At 52.5% G+C, this 19,355-nt stretch overlaps 2 protein-coding genes across 8 annotated transcripts in view; both read right to left on the bottom strand.

Moving 5' to 3' along the window:
- Positions 1-10,378, bottom strand: part of PHYKPL (5-phosphohydroxy-L-lysine phospho-lyase) — a 45,692-nt gene extending 35,314 nt beyond the window's left edge. For 4 of the 7 annotated variants that reach the window (XM_049874461.1, XM_049874460.1, XM_049874466.1 and 1 more), the window contains exons 1-4: positions 9,670-10,378; positions 8,246-8,364; positions 6,750-6,909; positions 4,132-4,206 (exon numbers count right to left, since the gene is read on the bottom strand). In XM_049874461.1, the coding sequence (XP_049730418.1) occupies positions 4,132-4,206; positions 6,750-6,909; positions 8,246-8,364; positions 9,670-9,728 (413 nt within the window). In that variant the 5' untranslated portion in view covers positions 9,729-10,378. Of the gene's footprint in view, positions 1-4,131; positions 4,207-6,749; positions 6,910-8,245; positions 8,365-9,245 lie in introns of all 7 variants that reach the window. The other 3 variants (XM_049874464.1, XM_049874463.1, XM_049874462.1) reach the window with 3 other exon arrangements.
- Positions 10,379-14,251: 3,873 nt separating this feature from the next.
- The window catches only part of COL23A1 (collagen type XXIII alpha 1 chain), a 429,766-nt gene continuing 424,662 nt past the window's right edge, over positions 14,252-19,355 (bottom strand). The window contains exons 26-29 of the mRNA XM_049874491.1: positions 18,663-18,716; positions 17,879-17,965; positions 15,762-15,800; positions 14,252-15,313 (exon numbers count right to left, since the gene is read on the bottom strand). Of these exons, the coding sequence (XP_049730448.1) occupies positions 15,311-15,313; positions 15,762-15,800; positions 17,879-17,965; positions 18,663-18,716 (183 nt within the window). The 3' untranslated portion in view covers positions 14,252-15,310. The remainder of the gene's footprint in view (positions 15,314-15,761; positions 15,801-17,878; positions 17,966-18,662; positions 18,717-19,355) is intronic.

A 19,355-nucleotide genomic window follows, 5' to 3' on the forward strand; every position in this document is an offset into this window, starting at 1 on the left:
ACACACTGGGATGGTTAATTTTATGTGTCAGCCCGGCTAGGTTACGGCGCTCAGTTGTTTGGTCAAACAGTAGTCTAGATGCTGTTATGTTGTTGTTATTCGGTGCCACTGAGTCAGTTCCGACTTATAACAACCCCTACATACGACAGAACGAAACACTGCTCAGTCCTACACCATCCCCACAATCGTTGCTATGTTTGAGCCCATTGTTGCAGCCACTATGTGACTACATCTTGTGGAGGGTCTTCCTCTCTTTTGCTGACTTTCTGCTTTACCTAGCATGATGTCCTTCTCCAGGGACTGGTCCCTCCGGATAATATGTCCAACGTATGTGAGACAAAGTCTTGCTGTCTTCCCTTCTAAGGAGCGTTCTGGCTGTACTTCTTCCAAGACAGACTTGTTTGTTCTTCTGGAAGTACATGGTATATTCATTATTCTTCACCAACAACATAATTCAAAGGCATCAATTCTTCTTCGGTCTTCCTTATTCACTGCCCAGCTTTCGCATGCATATGAGGTGATTGAAAATAGCATGGCTTGGGTCAGGCATACCTTAGCCCTCAAAGTGACATCTTTGCTGTTTAAGACTTTCAAGAGGTCTTTTGCAGCAGACTTGCCCAATGCAACGCATCGTTTGATTTCTGGACTGCTGTTTCTACGGGCATTGAATGTGGGATCCAAGTAAAATGAAATTGTTGGCAGCTTCAATATTTTCTCTATCTATCATGATGTTACTTATTGGTCCAATTTTTTTTTTAATATAATTTTTCTTGTGCTTTAAGTGAAAGTTTACAAATCAAGTCAGTCTCTCTCACAAAAACCCATATACACCTTGCTACACACTCCCAATTACTCTCCCCTGAATGAGACAGCCCGCTCTTCTTCCACTCTCTCTTTTCGTGTCCATTTCACCAGCTTCTAACCCCCTCCACCCTTTCATCTCCCCTCCAGGCAGGAGATGCCAACATAGTCTCAAGTGTCCACCTGATCCAAGAAGCTCACTCCTCACCAGCATCCCTCTCCAACCCATTGTCCAGTCCAATCCATGTCTGAAGAGTTGGCTTTGGGAATGGTTCCTGTCCTGGGCCAACAGAAGGTCTGGGGGCAATGACCACCGGGGTCCTTCCAGTCTCAGTAAGACCATTAGGTCTGGTCTTTTTATGAGAACTTGGGGTTTGCATCCCACTGCTCTCCTGCTCCCTCAGGGGTTCTCTGTTGTATTCCCTGTCAGGGCAGTCATCGGTTGTAGCCGGGCACCATCTAGTTCTTCTGGTCTCAGGGTGACGTAGTCTCTGGTTCATGTGGCCCTTTCTGTCTCTTGGGCTCGTAATTACCTTGTGTCCTTGGTGTTCTTCATTCTCCTTTGATCCAGGTGGGTTGAGACCAATTGATGCATCTTAGATGGCTGCTTGCTAGTGTTTAAGACTCCAGATGCCACTCTTCAAAGTGAGATGCAGAATGTTTTCTTAATAGATTTTATTTTGCCAATTGACTTAGATGTCCCCTGAAATCATGGTCCCCAAACCCCTGCTCCTGCTATACTGTCCTTTGAAGCATTCAGTTTATTCAGGAAACTTCTTTGCTTTTGGTTTAGTCCAGTTGTGCTGACCTCCCCTGTATTGTGTGCTCTTTCCCTTCACCTAAAGTAGTTCTTATCCACCATCTAATTAGTGACTACCCCCTCCCACCCTCCCTCCTCTCGTAACCACAAAAGAATGTTTTCTTCTCAGTTCAAACTATTTCTCAAGTTCTTATAATAGTGGCCTTATACAATATTTGTCCTTTTGCAACTGACTAATTGCACTCAGCATAATGCCTTCCAGGTTCCTCCATGTTATAAAATGTTTCATAGATTCCTCACCGTTCTTTATCGATGCGTACTCTTCCATTGTGTGAATATACCATAAATTTATTTATCCATTTATCTGTTGATGGGCACCTTGGTTGCTTCCATCTTTTAGCTATTGTAAACAGTGCTGCAATAAACATGGGTGTGTATATATCTGTTTGTGTAAAGGCTCTTATTTCTGTAGGATATATTCCAAGGAGTGGGATTGCTGGATCGTATGGTAGCTCTATTTCTAGCTTTTTAAGGAAGTGCCAAATTGATTTCCAAAGTGGTTGTACCATTTGACATTCCCACCAGCAGTGTAGAAATGTTCCAATCTCTCCACAGCCTCTCCAACATTTATTATTTTGTGTTTTTTGGATTAATGCCAGCCTTGTTGGAGATGAAATCTCATTGTAGTTTTGATCTGCATTTCTCTAATGGCTAATGATCGTGAGCCTTTCTTCATGTATCTGTTAGCTATCTGAATGTCTTCTTTAGGGAAGTGTCTATTCATATCTTTTGCCCATTTTTTAATAGGGTTATTTGTCTTTTTGTAGTTGAATTTTTGCAGTATCATGTAGATTTTAGAGATCAGATGCTGATCGGAAACGTCATAGTTTAAAACTTTTCCCCAGTCTGTAGGTAGTCTTTTTACTCTTTTGATGAAGTCTTTGGATGAGCATAGGTGTTTGATTTTTAGGAGCTCCCAGTTATCTGGTTTTTCTTCTGCATTCTTAATAATGTTTTTCATACTGTTTATGTCATGTATTAGGGCTCCTAATGTTGTCCCTATTTTTTCTTCCATGATCTTTATTGTTTTAGATTTTATATTTAGGTCTTTGATCCATTTTGAGCTCGTTTTTGTGCATGGAGCAAGGTATGGGTCTTGTTTCATTTTTTTGCAGATGGATATCCAGTTATGCCAGCACCATTTGTTAAAAAGACGGTCTTTTCCCCATTTAACTGTTTTGGGGCCTTTGTCAAATATCAACTGCTCATATGTGGATGGATTTACATCTGGATTCTCAGTTCTGTTCCATTGGTCTATGTATCTGTTGTTGTACCGGTACCAGGCTGTTTTGACTACTGTGGCAGTATAATAGGTTCTAAAATCAGGTAAAGTAAGGCCTCCCACTTTGTTCTTCTTTTTCAGTAATGCCTCATTTATCTGAGGTCTCGTTCCCTTCCCTACGAAGTTGGCGATTTGTTTCTCCATCTCATTAAAGAATGCCATTGGAATTTGGATCAGAATTGCATTAAATGTATAGATTGCTTTTGGTAGAATAGACATTTTTATAATGTTAAGCCTTCCTATCCATGAGCAAGGTATGTTTTTCCACTTATGTAAGTCTCTTTTGGTTTCTTGCAGAAGTGTACTGTAGTTTTTTATTGGTCCAATTTTGAGAATTTTTTTTTTTCTTTTAGATGTTCAAACCAAAAAAACAAAAACAAAAACCTGACCAGTTGCTGTCGAGTTGAGTCTGACCCACGGTGATATCCTGTGTTTCAGAGTAGAACTGTGCTCCAGAGGGTTTTCAGTGGCTGATTTTTCACAAGTAGATCACCGGGCTTATCCCCTGAGGTGTCTCTGGGTGGACTCAAACCTCCAACTTTTTGGTTAGCAGCTGAGTGCATCAACGTTTGCACCACCCAGGGACTCCATGAAGTAGTCACAACTGTTTAAATCAGTTGGCCTTAAGTAAGTAGATTACCCTCCATAATCTGGGTTGGCCTCATCCAATCAGTTCAATGAGCCCTTGAGAGAAAAAAGAGTTTTCCCGGGGTGTAAAGAGCCATCTTGCCAGAAGTTCTCCACTCTTCTGGTTGCCTGACCTATGGATTTTGGCACACAAGTGTACGGGAATCTCCAGCCTGTCACCTGACCTACAGATTTTGGATATGCCAGCCCCCGTGATCACATGAGCCAATTCCTTAATATACTAAAATCTCTCTCTCTCTATATATATTTAAACAAACAAATGAAAAAACACCCTTTGCTGCCGAGTTGATTCTGGTTCATGGCAACCCCATGTGTTACAGAGTAGAACTGCTCCACAGGGTTTTCTTGGCTGTGATCTTTACAGTAGACCACCAGGTCTTTCTTTCAACGTGCTGCTGACCTTTGGATTAGTAGGTGAGCCCAAGCCATTTTTGCCATCCAGGGACCTTATCTATATCTTACTGGGTTTGTTTCTCTAGGGGACCCTGACTAAGATATATCCAGTCAGAGCCTCACTGATCCACAACAAGTGTGCAGGCCCAGGGCTTCTTGGAAGGGCAGGGCTGTGAGTGGGACTTACTGGTCCAGCACCACCACGTCCTGGTGTCCCGTGTACTGGCGAGCCAGCCTCAGGGCCAGGTCATTGGCTTCTGACCTGTGGCAGAAAAGGTGGGTGCTGCTCAAATGGCCATCTGAGGGCACAGTCAAGGCAGTGCTGTAGCCCCGCTCTCCCTCCTGGTGACGGCTTCCCACAGGGAGACCCTTGGGAAGGAGGGGCCCTCCACCAGCAAGATGGTTCTCAGGATTCCATTCATTCACTCAGTAAGTGTTTATCAAATGCCTTCTCTGTGCTAGGCATGGTGGTTGGAGCTAGGGGCTGACATAGTAAATACAACAGATGGCCCTGTCTTTCATGGAGCTTACATTCTAGTGTGAGTCATGGAAGCAAAAGGATGGAGAAAGAAAATAATGATCAGTTTGATATGCGCTACAGTGGAAACAGGGTGCTGAAAGAGAGGGTGGCAGACAGCCCAGGGAGGCCCTACAAGGAATTACAGACACTGAATCCTGAGGCCAAAGGACCAGCCACATAGAGAAGTTCCCTGGCAGACAGAGCAGCATGAGCCAAGGCCTTGGGAGGGAAATGAGCTGGTGTGCTCAGGGAACTCAGAGAGGTTGAGGCAGGGCAGGGTCTAACCAGGTGGGGCACAGGTTGGGGGAAGTTGAGGGACATGCAGGGGCTAGGTTCCAAGACCTCGTGGGCCTCAGGAGGAGCCAGGGTTGAATTCTCAGTGCCATGAGAAGCCACTGAAGGGTTTTAATCAGAGAAGGGACATGACTTAACGCATTTCAGAAGGCAGCCTCTGGCTGTATGTCTAATTGAGTAGAAGGAATGGAAAGTGGGGGAGACCGGACTGAGGGGAGGGTGTCCAGGGAGAGGGGGCCATTTAGGAAGCCATTTACAGGGTAGGGTGTGGGGGAACGGTCTTCTTGGTAAGGTCTGGGGTAACCGTCTGGGCCTGGTAGGGGAGAGCCAGTACCAATTCCCATACCAGGTGCTGGTGGAAGACCAGCAAGAGCTCACTCTTGGACATGTTAAATTAGAGATGTTTGTCAGACGTGAGGTAGGCAGTTAAAACCCGAGTCTGGAACACATGAGCAACGTCTAAGCTTGGGACATAAATCTGGGTGTCATCAGCCTACAGATGATGTTATAGCTGTGGGGATGGATGAGGCCACATAGGGAGAGGATTTGGAGAGGAAAATGGCCTGGGGCCAACCCCGAAGAGCAAAGGAGGAGGAGACAGAAACGTAAATAGAGGAGAGGGCCAGAGAAGTTTGGGGGAAACAGCATGGTGTGCTGGAAGTTGGAGAGGAAAGAAGCATCTCCCAAGAAAGTGGTTCAGTCTGTCTAATACTGCCAAGAGACAGAGTACAACAGGGCAAAGAGACCATTGGGTTTGGCGCCATGGAAGTCACTGGAACCCACACAAGAATACATGTGGTGGGGGAAGCCAGCAAGAATATTCCTTTTTTCTAGCATCAAGGAAGCACCAACTCCTGGGCCCAGGGCTCACTGGACTCCTGCTTGCCTCAAAGAACCTGACTAGGAGCCAGATGGTCTTGGGTTCTCACTCTGGCTCCACCCTCTCCTGGATGGATGACCCTGGACAAGCTGAACTGCTGTCTCCTTATCTGTAAAATGAAGATGGCAATTCCCAGAAATTACTGGGGGAGAAGAGGACTAATGAATGTAGTATGTAGATGGCAATGATGGTGGTAATAATCATTACTATACTCGGAACACCACTACCTAGAGTTGCTGGAATGTTCTCTCCCAGGTACACTGCACTACTTTCAGGTACACTTTATCTGTCCCTTTCTGTCTCTGCTGCCCTAGTTCAAGCTACCATCCCCTTTCACCTGGCCACTGATTGGTTCCTAACGGTGTCCATTCTTGCTCTCCCCCAGTCCTGATTACATGACTTCCCTGATTAAAACCCTTCAATGCCTTCCCAATGCTCTTAGGTTAAAAAAGGATTCCTCACTTGGCTGCTTAGGCCCTGGGTGATTGGGCCCTGCCATCCTCTCCAGTGCCAGCTTGCACACCCTCCCCTTCCTCATTGGCCTTCTTTCAGTTCCTCCTATGTGCTAGCATGCTATGCCCTTCCTGCCACAGGGCCTTTGCACAGGCTTTTCCTGTCTCCTGGTCAGTTTTCAGCTCTCAGCTTAATGTCACTTATCCAGGAATGCCTTCCCCAACCCCCTGGAACAGGTCATGTACCGTTTGTTATACCCTGCACTTTCCCTCCAGACACTGACCCCTCTTTGTAATCCTGCATTTCTTTGAAGAATCACTTCATATTTCTGTTCCTCACTGAGCAATCTGAGGACAGAGGTTTGCGCTGTATCCCTTACTACTGTGCTGTGGATTCATAAGGCAGAAATCATGGACTATTTCACCTCATAGACCCCCAACAATGATCCTGAAGGGGAGCTAACCGCATGCCTAAGAGACAAGGAAACTGGATCTGACATGTAATCCACAAGGGTGCACGGCTAGGCTACTCAGGAGCCAGGCACATCAAGGGACTTTCCTCCCCACAGTCCACATGATCTGCTACTCTATGTTGCGCCCATGTGAGCAACTCTCTTCATTGTCTCACCCTCCTGCCAGGGCTGGCATGGTCCACTTACCCAGAATTTAGGAAGTAGAACACACAGAGCTGCTCTGGCAGGGTCTCTGCAAGCCTCCTTGCATAATTGACGATGTTGTCGTGCAGGTAGCGGCTGTTGGTGTTGAGCACCCGGTTCTGTTCATGTGCCGCTTGGACCACGACGGGGTGGCAGTGCCCAACTGGAAGAGGCCACTCAGTCACCTGGCCAGCCCCTTTTGGCCAGTCTCACCAGGCCTCCCCCAGGCTAATCTATAAACCTGGGCCTGTAGGGAGGCTATGAGTGGGAGTCGACTTGGCGGCACCTAACAACAAAAACAGGTGATGCAGCCATACAGGGAGAGGTGGCAAGGAAGGAGGGGTATTTGGAGACAGGTGATAGAGAGGCCAGGTCTGGAGGGGAGCACCTAGGAAGCAGTCACTGAGATCTGTCGTTAGGAAAGTCCTCTGGCAGAAAGTATCTGGGAGACAGTGTCTGAAAGACCCATGTCTTTAAGGAGGCTTCCCAAGGCCGTCTTTTTGACAAGGCAGGGGGTCTGTCATTGAGCTCGACTTCCCCAGTCAATGGGGGCTGGAGGGTCATCTAGATTGCCAAAGGTCCAGGACAATGACAGTCAGCATGTATCAAGAGGTCACTATGTGTCAAACCAAAAAAGAACCAACCGGCTACCACTGAGTTGATTCCTACTCATGGCGACCCCCATGTGGCAGAGTAGAATATGCTTCGCAACGTTTTCAACGGCTGTGATCTTTCAGAATCTGACTGCCAGGACTTTCTTCAGAGGTGCCTCTGGGTGGATTGAAACCGCCAACCTTTTAGTTTGTAGCTGAGCGCTTAACCATTTACACCGCCCAGAGGCTACTATGGCAGGTACATTTGAAGTAATGGACATAAATTAACTCACTTAACCCTCCGAAACACCTGAAGGTGGGTACCTGTTATTACATCTATCATGTCTATTTTGCAGATGAGCAAACTGAGGAACAAGCAAATAAAGTAACCTGCCCAAGATCATAAAGCTGGTAAGCAGAGGGCAGAGATTTGAACCCAGGCAGTCTGAGCTAGGCCTCCTGCTCTTAGCCTCTTCTTTGTTAACCTGCAGTCGGCCTACTGAGTCTCAGGATCCTTTTCCTTCAGTCAGCTCTGGGAGCCCCATCTGGATGACTGAACTTCTACTTCAGTTTCCTTAGCCAGCACCTGAGATGCTCAATGAGACTGAAGCCCTGTCATGACCCCAGTCCACCTGGCATGGGCCCTACTGGGTTGTTGGTCATGGCTGGGCCATCTTCCACTCCAAGCCCCAAGATGGATTGGACCCCCAGAGGGTTAAACATGGCTAGTCTTTGGAAACTTATAGATCTACACCATAAAGACTGGGCCTTCTTTGGCTATGGATGCTGGCTGGCTCAACTCGACCCAGGTTCTCCACACCCCTCTGTAGCCTCAGGACACCCTCAGATCAGGCACACAGCCTTGGCCTCCTTTCCTGCCCCTATAGTCTGAGGGATGATACTGACCGTGAGCCACATTGTTGATGCAATCGAGGTATTCTGCCCCCTGTTCATCGTACATGTACTGTCCCTGGCCTCGGGTAATCTTAACAGGATCCTCAGGGAAAAAGAGTCTGCAGGAAGAGCTGTGGGGAAAGGAAAGGGGTGGACAGCTTTGTCTGAAGACCTGAAGGGTGAGGTCCACCCATCACAGGCCTCCACCACTCTGTCCCAGTTTCTGGAAAGGACAAAAGCTTGAAAGGTGTTGCTTCCCTGTCTCCAGTCTCCCCATTCCATAAATCATTCCATAAACTAGTTGCCTTAAGTTGACTCTGACTCATGGTGACCCCATGTGTGTCAGAGTAGAACTGTGCTCCACAGGGTTTTCAATGGCTACTTTTTTGGAAGTAGATCACCAGGCCTCAACCGCCAACCTTTTGAGTTAACCATTTGCACCACCCAGGGACTCCTCTCATCCCATAAAACCCCAAAAACCAAACCCGTTGCCATCGAGTCAATTCTGACTCGTAGCAACCCTATAGGACAGAGTAGAACCACCCCATAGAGTTTCCACGGAGCACCTGGTGGATTCGAACTGCCGACCTTTTGATTAGCAGCCATAGTTCTTAACCATTAGGCCACCAGGGTTTCCTCCCATCCCATAGGTGGTTGAAAAGAAGGAAAGAGATGGGGTAAGAAGTTGCTAAAAATTAAATTGTTTAAGTCATTTCAAGGCTATGTGGTCTTGCTCATTTCCACGCGAACCCACATCTGTCCCTTGGATTGGGGGGGAAGTGGCTGCCGTGGGGGGGGGGAGGGGAGGCGGGGGAGGATTCCTTAAGGTTGCTTCTTTGCTGGGAGGGGTATGAGGGAGGGCACCCACACTGGGTCGCTGGCTCTCAGCCCTAACTTGTCCTTGCCAGTCAGGTGGCCCTGCTGTCCCTGCCTGGTGCCAGCCCCAAGCTCTGCCCAGAAGCTGCCTCACTGCCATGTCCCTCTGAGGGCCCCTCAGGTAAGTCAAATGTACTTTCACCAAAGCTGCCTGTGTGCCAGCCCTGCCCTTCATCTGTCCTTTCAGCCCCTTCCTGGGTCACTCTATAGCTGGCACTGGGTGAGGTCCTCCCAGGTGCCAGGGCAAAGGTCTTCTCCGGAAGAAAAGGCTTCCTAGTGAGGCTGCCAAAAGTTCGTGCAGCAGCTGCGGGCGGAGCGGCTCACCAGCCGCAGGGCAGGCCGAGGGGCGGCCCAGAGGGGAAGGACGGGCGCGGCGGCCTCAAGGGCAGCAGCCGCGGAGCCCGGCTTGCTCGCAGCTCTGTTCCCGGGGCCACGGAACCAACGGTCAACGCAGGGCAGCGTGAGCGGGGTAAGCCGGGCGGGGCTGGGAGGCCGAGGCTCCGCGCCGGCCGTGCGTGCGTCGTGGGTGCCCCCGCGCCGTCCCCTGCCCGCATTGGTACCCGATGAGCCGCCGCCTCAGGGCCAGAGTCTCGGCCTTTCCGCGCTGGTCCGCAGCCATGACGCCGGGGCAGTGCGCGCCTGGGCGGCTGTTCGTGCGGAGACTTGGCCGAGGAGACAGGGAGCAGCGCGTCCCGGCTCGGAGGGCCCGCCCGCCTTAGGCCTCGCCCCCTGCGTAGATGGCACCTTGGGTCCCGCCCCCAAAGCGGCCCATCGTGCGTCTCTTCATTTATTCGTTCAGCAAACCTGGCAGGGCCCCCACGCCCGAATCGGTCCGTGGTAATGGCCACACGGGAGCCGGGTTTGGGCTCGCCTTGCCTGGTGCTGCTCCAACCACAATCCCCTGGGCCTCGCTCCCCGGATCCTTGCAGTTTCCTTTCCCAGGGAGGGTGCCCGGGGTAACCCCGCCTCTGCTCCTGGGCTCTGCAGTGCTCTGATTTCCCGCAGGCCTCGCCCAAGCCTGGGGCTCAGCCTCTGAGTCGCCTTCCGCTGCGTCAAATGGGATGCTCTGTGAGGAGTAAATGGGAGTGTGTGGCAGGCACCCAGCACAGGGCCTGGCTCACAGAGCTGGGGCAGGGCCTAGACCATCCCAGTCCCATGAAGGAGCAGCCGGAAGGGCAGGAGGAGAGCAGAGGGCCACTCACCGCTGGTGCTGACCAAGGGGAGCAAGCACCATAGGGACGGCCTTCAGGGCACCACCACAGCTGCTAGAATATTGGCAGCATGAACCAACATCAAGAGAATGATACAGTGCTCAAGCAGGAAGAGACTTGGGAGGTCGACTAAGGTCTCCTGAGCCCTATTGTACATGGGAGGAAACTGAGCTCCAGAAAGGGTGAGGGCATTGCTCCCAGACATACAGAAAGTCAGCAGCAGAGGCGGGTCTCAACTTAGGTCTGCCTGACTCGCAGTCCAGGGAGTGAGAGGAAAAGGCCTGAAAGAGCCTGGGAAGCTGCAATGGCAGAGAAAGAACCGCTTCTGGGCAGGGCACTGGGACTTCTGCTTTGATGAACCCTAGAACCAGGCCACGGGCAGGGTGGCTTGGGCAGCTGGGGAAGGGAAAGCTCCTGCATGTTCCTCTGTTTCTGTACCTCTTCATGGTTCCCAGTCCTCTGCTTTACTTCTTCATTGCTGCTTTTTTCCTCTTAAAATTATAAAATATCTAAGGTGTTGATTAAAGAACATTTGGACTTACTGATTTTTAATTGGAAAGTGGGATTGAATCTTTTACATGATTCTTGAAAAACTTCCTCCCAAATTTAGTGAGAGATTGCTTCTTCCCTGAGGTCCCCTCTACCCCCTGCTCCTGTGTGAAATGTGAGTGGGATGGAGGTCATCGGTGCTCTCATTGTAATCACTCCTCCTCTTAGGTGAAGAGAGCCATAGACGCCTCCTCGCTCTGTGGTTCCAGTTTTTCATGTGTGTGTGTGTGTGTGTGTAGGTTTGAGACTCTTGTTTGGGACCCATCTTTGGCCCTGTCCAGGCCCAAACTCCAGCCACAGCTGAGGCCCAGGGTGCTCAAAGTCAGGTTGGCTTAGGGGCTTTGCCTGCCTGGGATGGAGGGTGAGAAGGCTGCAGCTGGGCCCAGCCCACATCTTACCAGCTCCAGGGCTGTCCAGGGTCAGAAGGAGATAAAGCTGGAGCCTAGATCAGGTGGGCCTTTTTTCAGGCCAAAAGTATCCACAACGGGGCAGGACAACACCAGGATACCTTTCCTTCTTCTGCTCAGGAAAGCGAAATCCTTCCTGCCTCTGGCGCATGCTCTCATGCTTGCCCTCTGAGGTGGCACTGGGGGCCAGGAGGGCAGGGGCAGGAAGAAGTGGCTGAGCCAAGACTTGAACCCAGGGCATGCTGTTTCTCAATAGGGGAGGTACTGGCATTCTTGGTGAGATGATTCCTCGCTGGGCAGGCCTGTCCCACGCACTTGAGACATTTACTATCCCCTGGACCTGCCCACTGAATGGTAGGAGTGTCTCCCAGCCACTGGACAACCAAAAGCATCCTACGCTTTTCTGGGAGTAACCCAGGGATCAGGAGGGGGGAAACCTGGGCAAGCCCACTCCTCTTAGGCCTCAGGATCATCTGCAAGATGGAGATAGGAGTCCCTGTGATTAGTTTATCTACCCCATGCAGAGTGCAGGGTGTGACACACAATACGAACAAAACAAAACAAACCCAGTTGTCGTCAAGTTGATTCTGACTCATGGCAACCTCATGTGTACAGAGTAGAACTGTGCTCCATATGGTTTTCAAGGCTGTGACCTTTTAGAAGTAGAATACCAGACCTTTCTTCTGAGGGGCCTCTGGGTGGGTTTGAACCACCAACCTTTTGTTAAGTTGTTGTTGTCAGGTGCCGTTGAGTTGATTTCAACTCACAGTGATCCCATGTGACAGAATAGGCTGTAATCCTTATGGAAGCAGATCACCAGTTCTTTCCCCAAGGAGCCACTGGGTGGGCTCGAACTGCCAACCTTATGGTTAGCAGTTGGGCACCTAACCATTTGTGTCATCCAGGGATTCCTTGGCACACAGTAAAAAAAAAAAAAAAAAAAAAAAAAATGCTAGATAAATATGCTTCCTTCTCTTTCTGAAGGGGGTAGTTTGAGGCAGAACTGCGCTTTGTGTCAGGAAGACTTGCGGCAGGCACCTCAGCCTTTAAGGCTCAGCCCTGAGGCAGGGCGCTCCCTAAAGTCTCAGCCAGGACCTTGAGCAAGTCACTGATTCTTCCATAATCTCCTAACCCCAAGGGGCTGCTGGACCCCAAACTCTCTGATAAGTCAGCAGGCTCTAAACTTTGAAGTTCGCAGGCTTGAGGATACAAGGTGAGGCCACAAGGGGGCAACAATGGGCCAAGAATGGCCCCGTCCTACCCAAAGAAGCAGGTAAGGGACTCCCTTGAGTGAGTCCCTTGGGTGTGCAGGGAGGTGGAACTCATGGCTTCTACTCCCGCAAGGGCATACCTGGCAGCCCAGCTTTTTGGAGCTGCCTAACAACTCTATGCCTTGCCAAGCAATTTTGGTAAGACAAATTAGGGCATCAAAGAACCTGGGTCCAGTCCCAAGCTGGCCACCATGTCCTGGCTGTGCATCCCCTGGCAAGTGACTACCCTCTCTGAGCCTTAGTTGTCCCACATGTAAAACTTAAATGGTGACCCCTACCACACAGCCTTCCTCCTTCACAGGGTGCGTGAGGGGATCCAGTGAGGTAACTGGGTGGAAGGAGGAGTGATTTGTAAACAGTGAAATGCAGTGGGTGTTTGAGGCTTAGGATGGGACCCCAGAGGCTTTGACACCCAGTGAGCCCCACCAATCATCACAGTCCCACTGTTTCTCTTCCCTGTCGTATGACTGGCTTCTCTGGTGACCAGATGCCTGACCCAGCAGCATGGCCTGCAGTTTATCAGTAGCTCCTTAGGGAGACGGAGATGAGATTTGACATATTTCTCCCCGTTAGAGCCCGTGTATGCTTGAGCCTCTTCTGCTAGTGGGGAGGCTTTGTGGCAGGAGTCTGGTGGTACTGCTCACACTGTGGCCCTCCTTAGGCCCCAGTCCTTGGAGGGTAAAGGCCTGAGACACCATCACTGTAGGCCCTTCCTTAGCTACACCTCCCTGGGTGTGCTTAGCTTTACCATCTGTGAAATGGGCACATTCAGTGGGTCCTTCTCTCTGAGTTGTTATAAGGAGCGGCTGGGATGAGAAACTGGAAATGCTCTGCAAGAGAGGACTAAGAATCATGGGAGCATCGAGGCATCTGACCTGGCCTAAGTTCTTGGCGTATTCTACTGCACTGGACCCTCACCCAACCAGTATCTCATTTACAGAGGAGATGGCAGGTTGAATGTTCCAAGATGGCTGCAACAAGATCTACTCTCCCACATATTCTCCTTAAAACATGATGATGACACTCTTCCCATTGAGAGGTGGGGTCTAGCTCCCTCGCCTTGAGGCTAGGTGAACCTCTGACCCTGGTGGGAAGTGACACCATGTAGCTTCTGAGGCTTGGCCATAAAAGGTGACACAGCTTCCAGCTTGCCCACTTGGGACAGTTACCCTTAGCGTTGAGCCTCCATACTGTGAGGAAGGCTAAACCATGTGGTGAGGTCATGGGAGGTGTTCTGGCCATCTGAGATCCCAGCTGACAGCCAGTGTCAACTGCCAGAACATAGGAGCAAGGAAGCTTTCGAGAAGAATCCAGCCCCAGCCATTTCCCTGTAGCTGCATGAGAAAGCTAGAGGGAGAACTGCCTGAGAAGTAGAAGTGATTGTTGTTTAAGGCAAGAAGTGTTGGGGTGATTTGTTACATAGCAGTCACTGGTTACCAAACAGATGAGCACAGAGGCTCGAGGTTGTGAAGTGATGGGCCAGGCAACTTAGCTGGGACATGGCAGAGCCAGGCTGGGAGTCTGGGTCTACCCAACCCTAACAACATCTTTTGCCCGGACCCTGAACTACCTTCTGTGGTTTCTTGGGTGACTTAGGGAGAATTCCCTTTCTACCCCCAAGCAATGGCCAGACTGAGATGGTACTGGGCTGAATCCTCACCCAAAGGGACCTGGAGGCAGTCTGCAAGGACAGGCACATCCAGACACATATTTGTGGTTTATTACATGCAGCAAATGTCCAGCTACACAGATGGAAGGTGAGGCGGGGGGGGCGGAGCTGGTGACTGGGACCCTTGTCAGAGGTGGAAAAGCCTCTTGTCTGAGTGTAGGCCGCCCAGGTCTCATAACCTGCTCAGGCTGGCTGCGGACCAGGCCGGTAGTTTGCTTCATCAGCACATCTCACCAGGGGCGGGGCTGTTTCAGCACTGCCCAGAGTTCTCCTAGGCTGCAGACTTGGGACCAACGAGACCCAATCCTGAGCCAGAGGCTGGGGTCCTCAGGCCTGCAAAGTGCCCTCACACCCATGACCTGGGTGGTGTGGGAGAGGCAGGAACAGCAGCCTGGGACCCTCCAACATCCGCATTTGGAGGTCGCTGGGGTACCTGCAGCTGGGCCCACATCCCAGTTATCATGGCACATGGCCATGACTCCCAGCCAGAGCAGTGTTCTCAGTGAAGGCTGGCTGCCCGAGGCCCACTGACCTAGGCCACCGGCGGGAGCCAGACCCACTCAGGGGTGCTTCCAGTGTCCAGCTGCAAGTGCTGGTGGGAGTCTTGTCCGGCCCTGGTGCTTCCAGGGTCTGGGAGGCTGAGGGGTGGGCAGCTGGCAGTGGCTGAGTCTAGAGGTGGGAGAAACCAGAGTGGCTGCCAACAAGCCCTGGGCTTGGTGGGCAGGGTGGGGCACCAGGGCTCCGGAGTGTCAGGGGGCAGGCTCTGCGGGGCAGTGGGCAGCTGTGAGTCTTGGCTAATCAGGTGACTGAAGGCCCAGCCGGCGTGTTCCCAGCCTCACCGGAACCAGGTACCATCACCATCGTCTCCTTCCCAGGAAAGCCACGTCCGGCGGGTGCTCCCCCTGCATCGTCCCTCCACGCTCCTGCCAGCGGTGCAGGCTTATCCTTCTGAGGCTGAGCCGGGCACACTCTCTGATGGGAATGGCCACAGGTAGTGGCATCCCATGAAAAGGATCAATATATTACTGTTTCGTTTTTACAAAAATTAAAAGCATCCACACGGATTGGTACAGGTTGTAAGCTGGGTGCTGGCATCACTGGAAAAGGAGGGAAAGATGGAAGTGAGGAGGGGAGTGAGGCCCTGGGGCTGCCCTTGCCCGCGTCACCCTTTTCTGGTAGCCACGTCCGGCCCATTTCCTCCTGAACAGGTGTGGCTCCAACTCCGTCTTTTAGGCTTCTGACCTCTGCTCCCTTTCAGTGGTACAGTTTGGACAGAGTGCCAGGAGGACAGGTAGCCAGCCCCAGACTGAGCCCACGTCGACCAACAGGGTGGGTCAGGCACAGTCCCCCAGGACCACAGCCCCAGGCCTTGGGCCAGCAGAGCCAAAACTACATTGTGCTGGGGACACCTGGCTGTTCAGCCACTAGACAGAGAGCTGCAGATACTCAAATCTTTGAGTGACGGCACCAGCCCCAGGGTCCGCCTGCCCACCCACACTTCCCCCTCCTCTGAGCCTGAGCCAGAGGCTCTGCCCTGCAAGGTACCTTATGCCAGCAGCCGGGCACCGGCAGCCCGTCGGGGCCCTGAAAAGGAAGAGAGCTTCAGTGACTGGGCGCAGGGTTGGTCCCCTTTTCTATACCCAGCCCACACCCTTTAAGGTGGAAGGAGGATACGGCCTGGGGGCCTGCCAGGTGAGGCTGCTGGACCCCACTGAGGCAGGGCCTGAGCGGAGAGCCTGTCTCCTTCTGTCCACCCTGGAAGCCGGGTCGTAGACATGATGGGCCCTCCCTGTACTTGTGCAGAGCACGTGCCTAAGTGCTTAGTTGGGGTCTTTACTCTTTCGGGACATCTGTCTGGTGGGCAGAGACAGACACTGTGGAGTAATGGGCATCATGCCAGATAGTCACTGACCAGGAAGCAGCCTGGGGCCAGCCCTGCTGAGTGGTCGCGTGGCTTCCTGCCTGGCAGCTGACCCAGCGACTCTGGCCCTCACCCTGGGGCCTGGGAGCTGTTAGCATCAGGCAGCCATGTCTCCATGAGTGTCTCCAGCCTGTCCTGCACCCTGTGTCTGGGGTCTGAGTGGCAGGCTGGGTAGGCCAGTGTGGCCAGGGTGGAAACTGGGCATGGGGCAAGGTGGCTGCCTAGGGCAGCAGCAATGCCCTCTTAGCCACCAGACCCAGGAGGAGGACAAGTGGCCTCGAGCAGCCTGGTGGTGGGGGATTGGAGAGGGAAAAGGAATGATCCTTCAGTGTAGAGTCCCTGCGGGGTGCCAGGGCAGAAAACACTTCACTCTGTTCCAAGGCACACAGTGCAGGCCTGAAATCCATGGGAGCACCCCCTCAGAGTCATATGCCGGGGAGCCGGATGGGGTGGGCCAGGAGGGGCAGATGGAAAGGAGAAGTGAAGGAGGGTGGGGGCGGAGGATTGGGCACAGGCAGCCCCGCCGAGCACAGCACAGCACAGCACAGCACAGCACAGCACACAGCAGGCAGATACTGTACCACAGGGCAGGGCCCGCTGCCCCACGCCAGGCCCCGCGAGCCTGGTGCCCCTTGCTTGCCTCTGCATTTAGGATTCTCCTGTTTCAAAGACAAGAGCTTACTGATGCGAAGGGAAGTCCTGGCCCAGGGCCTCGAGCTGCTTGGCTGGGCCACCCCATCCCCCACTGTCCTGGGCACATTTTTTTACATGTTTACCATTCTGCTTTTCATGTCTTTTTATCACTTAATTCTCAAAACCACTGGGACGAACGGATTACCACACCCATTGTATAGATGAGGAGACTGAGGATAGAGGGCTGCAGTAACTCCTTCTTGGCCCCTGGCTCTGACCCCAGTGGGGTTCTCCCTGCTGGAGAACCCTCCCCGAGCCCTTGCTGGGTGGTCTGGTATAAATGTTTGGTGGGTTTTATACGGAAAGTCAGCTATCCTGTTTCTCCTGTCTGTGGCACTGGGTTTTTTTTTATGCTCCACTAGAAGGCTGGGGCCCCAAGCCCTCCCTGCCTGCTAGGAAAGGGGACTGACCGTGGTGGTTTTGGGCACTAGGTCTGCTGGACCATGAGGACTGTAGTGAAAGAATAAGAAAGGAGAAAGGTTCTGTGCAGAAGCAAGGGACAAGGGTGGGGCTGCCCCCAGGCTAGAAAAGGATTCCTCTGGGAAGGGAAGGAAAGAAGGGCAGGGATAGTCACCCCGAGAAGGAAGGATGGTCTTGCCCCATTCATGGATGAGGAAGCATGAGTTTTGGCTCCATCTTGTCTCAAGCCCAGAGAGTCAGGCCCAGACTGCAGCCATAGGTGTGGCAGGGTGGGGAGCAGGGGGGCATTTGGGGATAGTAATGGTCTTCTCTGAACCCCCCCAATCACTGCCGGGCTTCCCTTCCCAGGGCCCAGGCATGTCCTGATAATGTCGTGGCAAGTACCCTCTGCTCAGGGCTCAGGGTCTATCCCCTCCTCACCCCCCACCCAACATAGGGCCCCTCAGGCCGGATACCCTGGGGCTGAGTGAGGTAAGGGCAGTGACCCTGGCCAGCAGGTGGAGGGTCAGGGGTGGGAACTGGGGGAGGGGGCAACAAGACCTAAGTGCTGAGAACAAGGTGAATCTTGGTTGACCTTGGCTGTAGGTGGCAAGCCCTGAGGTGGGGCCCCGCCCACCCCAACACTTACCACAGGACAGGGCTGGTCCAGGCCAGGTGGTCCTGGCTCCCCTTTCTGGCCCTTCACTCCTTTCCGGCCAGGGATTCCTCGCTCCCCCTGCACAAGAAGGGAAATGGGGGATGGTCATGGCTGCCAGGCTCAGGGCCACTCCAACATCTTCCAACCTGTCTCCACCTTTTCTCTGCCTGTTTCTGCCTATTCCTTCTCCTCGCCCCTGCCTTCATCTTCTCCCCCTGGCCCCCATCTCCACTACCCAGTTCCACTTCGGTCCCCTTGTCCTCACCTTCTCCCCTTTGCTCCACCTCCTGCCCTCTGCCACTACCTCCTCTCTTCTGTCCCCACCTCCTCCCCCATACCCCTACCTCCTCTCCCCTGGCCCCCACTTCCTCCCTCCTGACCTCACCTCCTTCCCCCACCCCACATTCTCTCTCCTGTTCCACCTCTTCCCTTCTGACCCCACCTCTTCCCTTCTGACCCCACCTCTTCCCCCTGTCCCTACCTCCTCCCTCCTGACCCCACCTCCTCCCCTCTGCCCCCACCTCCTTCCCCCTGCCCCACCTTCTGTTTCCTGCTCCACCTCTTCCCTCCTGTCCTTACTTCTTCCCCCCTGCCCCCACCTCCTCCCTCCTGACCCCACCTGCACCCCCCACCTTCTCTCCCCTGCTCCACCTCTTCCCTCCTGACCCCACCTCTTCCCCCCCACCTCCTCCCTCCTGACCCCACCTCCCCCCCCCAGCTCCTCCTCCCTGCTCTACCTCCTCATCCATACCCCACCTCCTCTCCCCTGTCCCACCTTCTCTCCACGCTCACTCCGGTCCCCTTTCTCTCCTCGAGGTCCAGGGAAACCCTGACAAAAGGATAAAGGTTAAATCCAAAAACAAGGTTTGCCTCTGTTATCTGTTCATCCTGCTCCTCTCTCATCCATTGCCCCCTCCCTCTCAACTAGCCAAGCCTCAGCTGTAAGGTGACCTGTATGCTGGGTAGAGACTGATTTAGGAGACACGCATGTAGGACACCAGCATGGCTCCCTCCAAAGTAGAATGCTGCAGGCTTTTCTGGGTGGAGGCCCACGGACAGGCAGAGCTGCCAGCAAAAGGCTTTCTCTCAACTCACAGCCAGAGCAGCTGGCCTGGCTCAGGCTTGGTGGGGGACAAAGACCCATGAATCTCATGGAGTTTATGCCGATGTCTTGGACAGATGTGAAATGGTGACCTCTGTTCTTTGCCCTTGGCTCAGTTTCTTGTACACCCACCTATCCATCCGTTCATTTGTCCATCCATCTAACCAACATTACTAAGCATTTACTAGGAGCTGAGGTGTGGGCTGGACACTGGGGACAGAGAAACAGATCAGGTGCATTCCCTCCTTTCCAGTCTAACAAGGCAGGCAGGGGTGCAGACAATGAGTACCAATGCTCAGTGACAAAGGAGTCAACCATGGAGTCCCCAGGGGACAGGGGCTGGTCTGTCCAGGTGTGGGGGTCAGG

Source organism: Elephas maximus, chromosome 2, assembly GCF_024166365.1.
Source record: "Elephas maximus indicus isolate mEleMax1 chromosome 2, mEleMax1 primary haplotype, whole genome shotgun sequence".
Classification (NCBI taxonomy): domain Eukaryota; kingdom Metazoa; phylum Chordata; class Mammalia; order Proboscidea; family Elephantidae; genus Elephas; species Elephas maximus.